The sequence below is a fragment of the Hemibagrus wyckioides genome, linkage group LG17 (genome assembly GCF_019097595.1).
Source record: "Hemibagrus wyckioides isolate EC202008001 linkage group LG17, SWU_Hwy_1.0, whole genome shotgun sequence".
Lineage (NCBI taxonomy): Eukaryota > Metazoa > Chordata > Actinopteri > Siluriformes > Bagridae > Hemibagrus > Hemibagrus wyckioides.
The window spans coordinates 25,035,260-25,043,204 of NC_080726.1; the positions used below are offsets into that span (position 1 = coordinate 25,035,260).

The following is a 7,945-nucleotide window of genomic DNA, read 5'->3' on the forward strand; positions in this document are numbered from 1 at the left end:
AGGATTGACTGTATGGGGAGCGACTGGTAAAATTTCTTTTGTATATTCATTATGTATTTTCACCTAAAAACATGAATATAGTGGGGTTTTTTTAACGTGCCATATATAATTGAACATAAATGAACTTTAAGTCATTATTTTAGAATGATGGCTTAAAGTTAAAAAGTAAAAGATTCACACTAAAGGTAGGAAACATGGATCTTTACTCATACCACAGTGCAAGAAGAAAAGGTGTGGAGCAATAACCGTGCAATCTGTTTTCAATACAGTGTAGGTGTTTAATCACACACACACACACACACACACACACTTACCCTCCAGTGAGTGTATGCCTTTATCCCGTGCCGTTCCATAAACATTGCTGAAGTTGTCTCCGAGGTTCGGATCAGCGCCGGACTCCAACAGAACTTTCACCACACTGAGAGACACAGAGAAAATGACTCAGACTTATGATCACCTCATAACACCATTTGAAATATTTTATACTTCTAAAACATAGTTGAGGTGCTGGTTGTCGAGCTACATGTCTGAACACGTGTGAACGACAAGCTCTGATCAATCAAACCGGCACAAGAAATGTCTGAATGAATGTGAACACAATGAATTGGTTTTAAATCCATTCAAGTCCAGCACTAAATCTTTCTGAATACAGAGCTGTAATCTGATTGTTTACAGTCACATTGGAGCTGGAGACTTATCATCTCATGTCAGGGTGAGAGACTGAGCATAGTGCTAGCTATCAGAGGAGAAGAATGAAGGCTAATGCTGCAGCCACACTGCTGGTCATTTCTCCTCTCATGTTGTTTAATTGCTGTAGGTTGCTTTCCATGGGTTCACTGGGAATTATATACACTACAAGCCTATAAAGTTTTTCACTTTTTCACATGAATTGTCCTGCCCACTCCACACACTTCTTGACTTTTCTCACAGCTGAATGAATGAATGCAGGGAAATGTGAAGGGAAGCTTCATCTGAGAAGGAAAGGAGGCAGCCATCTTTCTCCACATTTGACAAATTTCTGGGTTTAAGGTAAACCCTGGAGGTTTTATTAAGCACTTTAAAAATTTGCTAATTTAAAAACTCCAATAATACTGAAAGGAAACCAATGAATAAAAAATCCTGAAGCAAATCTGTCAGAACAGCACGCCACCACAGGTTACCAGCTATGGTAGGAGGTGTACCTCCTATTTAGTACAAAATCAACTAAGATCGTAATTGCCAAAGTATCTGAGGTGTCTCTGTAGAACTCTTTTTCGTTATACTAACTTGTACAACATACTTTATCCTGATTTGTTCCAAACACACCAAAAAAAGGGAGGCTTCCCTGTTGCCATGGTGATGTCTGTCTTGCCTGTCCACCTTGGTACACACTTCCCATGCTCCACTGCTCTTCTGGAGCCAACATATGCTTCCGGAAATATTCACCCAAATAACACACACCAAAAGAGTCAAAACAGACGTGTAACCCTGAGAGACGGCTTTGAGCTTCAGGTACTTTTACTTCCGACATGTTATGTTTACCCAGTCAAAGTCATTGTCAATGTGCACTTAACTGAGAGTCTAGACATGCACAAAAACACACACACACACACAATCTTGTGAACAAGTCTTGTTATTTTTCTTTTTCTTTCATTTTGTTAAAACTACAATATTGTGAATAATGCTCAAGGTAATGATTACTTTACACGCTAGTAACTGTACATTTTCTTTACTTATTGCAGATTAAAGCAAGAATAATAATTAGATCAATATTGCTTTTTTTTTTTTTTTTTTAACACCACTGCAGCAGTCCCTCAGGGCTCCCATACTAGTCTGCTTTATTGCTATATATACGCTCCCTTTCGGACACAATTGTCAGCAACATGGGTTTTACTGTTATACTACAAACACAGGTTTATTTTCTCTTCAAGCTCGATGATCAAGCTTCTGTAAAACTAATCAGTGATCAGGGTTCCTTAATGAAGATGATCACTGATTGGTCCTCAAGACCTCCATCATACCATAATACTTTTATTTAGGGCTGTCAATCGATTAAAATATTTAATCACGATTAATCGCATGATTGTCATGAGTTAACGCGAGTTAACGCACGCACGCACGTGCTCTCTCTCTCCCTCTCTCTGCCTGCCTGCCTGTTTTCTGTCTTTGTTTATCCGCCGGTTCTATTCCTTTGCCGGTTCCTGTGAGCGCCGCAGCACACTTACACTCATCCAAAATGCTCTCATTGCTTCAGATAAACGTCATGACGTTTATCCCAAGCCAATACGAAAAGAGATCCCACCCCTCCCGTCGTTTGTCTGTATGTGTATTCAGAGCCAGTTACCATCAGACTTTTTAAATTATTTACAAAATTATAAAAACTGCGTTAACGCGCGATAAAATAATTGTCGGCGTTAATGAATTAATGAGTTAACGCGATAATAACACGTTAACTTCCCCAGCCCTACTTTTATTACATTTATAACACTTACAGGTAAGCAGGCACAGAGACAGTCTTGAAAGGAAAAAGATGCAACTACTTCCCTGACAAAGTGAGAACCAGAAAATGTGGAGATCTGGTTAAGAAAAGATACCTATCTAAAGCAACAAAAAAAACCCTAAAAACACTATGATTTTAATACAGAGTTACACTTAGATGTTAGATTTAAATGTTTAGAGCAAGTTAAACATTTTGAAAGCCTTAGTAAATCATAAATACTGGAGAACCTCTACCTGGTTCTATTCAGAACCCCTGGGATTTAAAAGATTTGTTGAGACTATAAAAGAGAGGCTATGTTTTGCAGAGCCTCCTTTTGTCACTGTATGTGTAAAACCAGGGTCAAAAGTCACCTAGACTCTGACAAGCTCAAACTCAAACACAAGTGGGTGTGGGAAAGAGAGAATCTATGGGCAGTGAGGAGGTAAAAGGAGCACAAACAAGAACAACAAACTATTTAAATTGGTTTGAGCCATTTCATTGATCTATTTACCAAATAACAGTGAGGCACAGTGATTCAGTGAGGCACAGTGAGGTGTAGTAAGAGAGGAGCAGTGAGGAACAGTGGGACACTGAAGTATAATGAAGAACAGTAACTCATTGTGAGAGTGAAGAACACCGATTCATTGAGACTGAGGGGAACATTGAGGTACAGTAACTCATTGAGATGGTGAGGAATAGTGAGGTAAAATGAGACAGTGAGGTACAGCAAGGAACAGGCAGTAAGAAAGTGAGGAACAGTAAGACACTGAGGTACAGTGAGAAAGGGACAATGACAGTGAGGTAGAGTTGAGAACATTGAGACAGCACGTTACAGAAACAGAGACACAGTGAGGTACAGTGACACAGTGAGGTGCAATGAGGTGCAGAGACACAGTGAGGTACAGAGACACAGTGAGGTACAGAGAGGTACAGTGACGTGCAATGAGGTACAGAGACACTGTGAGGTGCAGTGAGGTACAGTGACACAGTGAGGTACAGAGACACTGTGAGGTGCAGTGAGGTGCAGTGACAGTGAGGTACAGAGACACTGTGAGGTGCAGTGAGGTACAGTGACACAGTGAGGTACAGTGACACTGAGGTGCAGTGAGGTACAGTGACAGAGTGAGGTACAGTGAGGTACAGTGAGGTACAGTGACACTGAGGTGCAGTGAGGTACAGTGACAGAGTGAGGTACAGAGACACTGTGAGGTGCAGTGAGGTACAGTGACACAGTGAGGTACAGTGAGGTACAGTGACACAGTGAGGTACAGTGAGGTACAGTGAGGTACAGTGACAGAGTGAGGTAGAATGATAGACAGACAGTGAGGTATAACGAGACAGGGAGGTACAATGAGGAACAGTGAGATTTGTCGGCACTCTAAAAGAATAAAATGAATATAAAATCATTATTTTAACATTTTAAGAATACTCTGTTGTTTAAAACTTCATTTCTTCACACCTGCTTCCTGTCACAGCGATCTGTCTGTTGTTTACAAAACAGACATCAGAGTATTGCTGCTCCTTTCCTCCATTGTTACACACAGGGGTGTCCAGCTGTCCTGTGCTGACCATTTACACACTGGACAGGTGGTGTGAGGAAGATGTCTGTGTGTGTGTGTGTGTGTGTGTGCATACAATGTATGAAAGTTGTAGATAAAAATAGCCAATGAATGAGTGAATAAACTGTGACTACTGCTGAAGTTATAATTACTTATGATTACAAATACTTTAAAACTAACGTTATATCAAGTCAAGTCAAGAAGCTTTTATTGTCATTTCGAGTATATATAGCTGACTCAGTACACAGTGACATGAAATCACATGTCTCCAGGACCATGGTGCTGCATAAACAACACAGAGCTATAGACTAAAAGTTAGTGGCAGTTTTAATGATGAATGAAAATTCAGCATTGAGGTGTGTATATGCAAATGTAAATCAGTCCAGAAACTTGCTGGAAGCTTTCACTCTCTGACATTCTGACCTTTTAGTTTGTCATTGCCGGCTCTTCTATTTCCCCTCATCAGCAGTCGATGCCCAGTTCCCACCCATTCCAATATAATCCCCCAACTTTTCCCACTGGCTCCCTCTCTCTTCTTCCTAAAAGACGTATAATCCCAGTCTAGATTCCCCACTCCACCTCCTCTTCTCTCTTTCTGGAAGGAAAAAAAGGCTTTAGTGCTTGTGTTTTCCTTTCTCTCCGAGTGTGAGAGGCCTCAGTGAAACGGTCAACAAGGTTCCAGTCCATCGCTGCTTATTGTCCACGTGAAAGGACAAACCCTCGGGGTGGAGGGAGAGCGTGGGTTAAGAGTCCACACACACATCAAAGCTACGCAAACACACGTCGGTTTCTGACCAAATGCTGCTCTTTAAACATCACAATGAATGCAGCAGGAACATTGTTCAGTGTTACTACTAAGACCTTGATCACTAAGACCTCTGTCTGTCTCTCTGTCTATCTGTCTGTCTGAATCTCTGTCATCAATCTCTCTCTCTCTATCTGTCTTGCTCTCACTCTGTTGCTCTATCTGTCGCCTTGTCTGCCACTGTCTGTCTGACTCTCGCCCTGTCTCTATCTAAATATCTGTCTGTCTGTCACCCTGTCTGCCTCTCTGTCTGTTTGTCTGTATTCGCATAGCTGCTGAAATGCTGAAATCTTTCTGCTCAGATTTAAATGCTCCAATTTGTTTAATAGAACATTTTAAAGGTGAAATCAGCAAAATAAAAACATTATGGAACAAGTTTACAGTAACAAGATTAAAAGTAACTTAAAAATAACAACTAAATCAACAAATCAGATGTGTTTAGTCCTACATTATAATGGCATATTTACATTCACTGTGATTTTAAAGCTGAAATCTTTACCAGTTATTTTTACAAACACAACTTAATGTGAAAATTTGGGGATGTAATGAATAAGTAACATTGACAACAAACATAAACTTCAGTAAATAATCAATACCTCTCTCTCTCTCTCTGTTATTTATTTTCAAATTGTTTCATTATTTTTTTACTAGTTTGATTTTCTTCTTATCTTAGTTGGCAACAACTATTTTGCTAACGCTGAAGCAATCCATCCATCATGTTCATTACACCCACCAACTTCTACTCAGCCACTTATCCTTCACCCATCCACACTTCTGTTCATCCACAAACAAATCCATCAATCTATCCTGCTAGCAAGTACCAGAGAGAATGTGCAGGAAATAATGTAACTTCACCAGGAAACAATTTCCCTGATTTCATTTATTGAAGTAGAGAAATGTAACTGTGCAGAATTATCAAATGGTGTAGAATTTAGAGTTTAGAGCTGGAATTCTGATCTCTTGGCTTAAGGCGCAATAATTTTTCCAGCTCATGCCCACGTGTTCCATGACTCACTGTTCATCTACAAAACTGCTGCTAAAACCCTTTCTAAAGCATATGTTGTAGTTTAGAAAAAGAAATAAACAAGCAAAGATTTCAGTTAAAAACAGTCATTAAGACAGAACTAAACAGAACCATGAAGAAACAAAAGGAATGGAGCAGGAGGAGAACCTGATCACAAGAGGGAGACAGAATGAAAGAGAGAAAGAGAGAAAGAAAGAAAGAAAGAAAGAAAGAAAGAAAGAGTGAGAGAGAGAGCGTGAGAGAGAGAGAGAGAGAGAGAGAGAGAGCAAGAGAGAGAGAGAGAGAGAGGGACAGAGAGTGTGAGATAGAGAGAAAGAGAGAGAGGGACAGAGAGTGTGAGATAGAGAGAAAGAGAGAGAGGGACAGAGAGTGTGAGATAGAGAGAAAGAGAGAGAGAGACTGTCTCTGTCTTCACCCCGCAGCTCTGATTGGACACAGGGGGGTCTGAGTGACAGAAAGACAGAGACACTGCTGTGGAAACCGTGAGTTATACCACTCATAACCAGCGCTGCGTAAACACACACACACACACACACACACACACACACACACACCCGGGAGCAGTGTGCACTGGCTAAGAAGTTTTTCGTCATTAATCTACTCTCACTGGAGTATGTGAGCGTGAGAGAGAGGGAGAGACAAACATATTTACTCATAATGATAAACAGACATCTATTATTTTTTTGTCATAAATATTTACGCAAAGGCATTTGTCTGATCACACACTTAACATGGCACATACATGCATGCGCGCGCGCGCACACACACACACACACACCAAGCTATAATTCACACACACACACACACACACAAGACATGTTGGAGATGGGTTGAGACTGAGGCTAAGCCCCGCCCACACTCAGTTACTGACACTACATTGTTCAAGCTTCTGAAATTTTGATCAGACGGAGGTGGAGTGCTATGGATCTGATTTGTGGACTAGAAATCATTAAAAAGGTGGAAAAATAGTGGATAGTGAACCCTTTAGTATGAATACAGAATAACGTCTAAAAACAGACAACAGCTGCCCTTACAATATTCCAACAGTGAGATAAAGTCTTCTAATAAACATCAATCTGCAAAAACTTATGAGGAAATGAGCTCTGCCGAAGAAAAGTAATAGAGATAAAATACAGCAATTAAACTATTATGATTTAAATAAAATAACATACCCCCCCCCAAAAAAACCCCAAAAATAACACAATTTACACAAAAAATGTGTGTCTGCTGTAAATTGTTAACTAATCAGTACAGAATGATGCAGCGGTCAGTAAAGTGGAACAGACTTCAGCTTTTTGACCTTTCGGCTCTCAGCTCTGTTTGCTCGCTCGCTACGGCATCTGTTTCACTTCGCCTCAAAAGCGAGGGCGCGACCTCACGGAGTGCAGTTCTCCAAATTGGATTCGGACACCCCCCTAAACACACACACACACTTTTTCCTCTGGCTGTGGGTGTGTTTGTGAAGCTTTAATTGAATTTATTAAGGAGGGACATCGTGGCTCTCAGAAAGCTGTGATTTCTCACTCGCCTTTGTGGGAAGGGAACGACTTAACGTCACATCACATGATCCGTATTCCATTTATAATGAGACATGGAAAAATCTTAAAATGACATTCATGGCTGAAGAGCTAATTGGTTTTTGAGAACAAAATGTGAGCAAGCTGGACTTTTTCAACCCTTTTTCTTCTAGAACAGAGGAAAAATGGATGAATTTTTTTTAATAGAATCAGATCCATAAAAATGACATTTTCTTAAATTGTCAGAAGAATTTCTAAAGCTTTTACGTGAGCATCTCTATTTGAACAACCAACACATATGAATTTCTTTAAATAATTGAAACACTAACATCAATTTTAAAATCCAATATACTGAAGCGTAATGTAATAAAGCAGGGCTGCAGAGATTCCCTTCTGTTTCCCCAAATTAAAAATTTTGACTTTCTTATTTCTTTTAGGTGTTTTAATTATTTTTAGTGTAATACTATTAAGAAAAAATCAAATTAAACTGAAACTCACCACTAACGAACGTAATAAAATGCAAACAAATGTGAAGAAATAAATGTAATTTCATTTCTATTCACTTTGCTCTGTATGCGTACA

The 7,945-nt window shown here is 39.7% G+C and overlaps 1 protein-coding gene across 2 annotated transcripts in view; it reads right to left on the reverse strand.

Moving 5' to 3' along the window:
• The window catches only part of clpb (ClpB family mitochondrial disaggregase), a 37,604-nt gene that overhangs the window by 26,069 nt on the left and 3,590 nt on the right, over positions 1 to 7,945 (reverse strand). For both annotated transcript variants that reach the window (XM_058414104.1, XM_058414103.1), the window contains exon 4: positions 315 to 418. In XM_058414104.1, the coding sequence (XP_058270087.1) occupies positions 315 to 418 (104 nt within the window). The remainder of the gene's footprint in view (positions 1 to 314; positions 419 to 7,945) is intronic.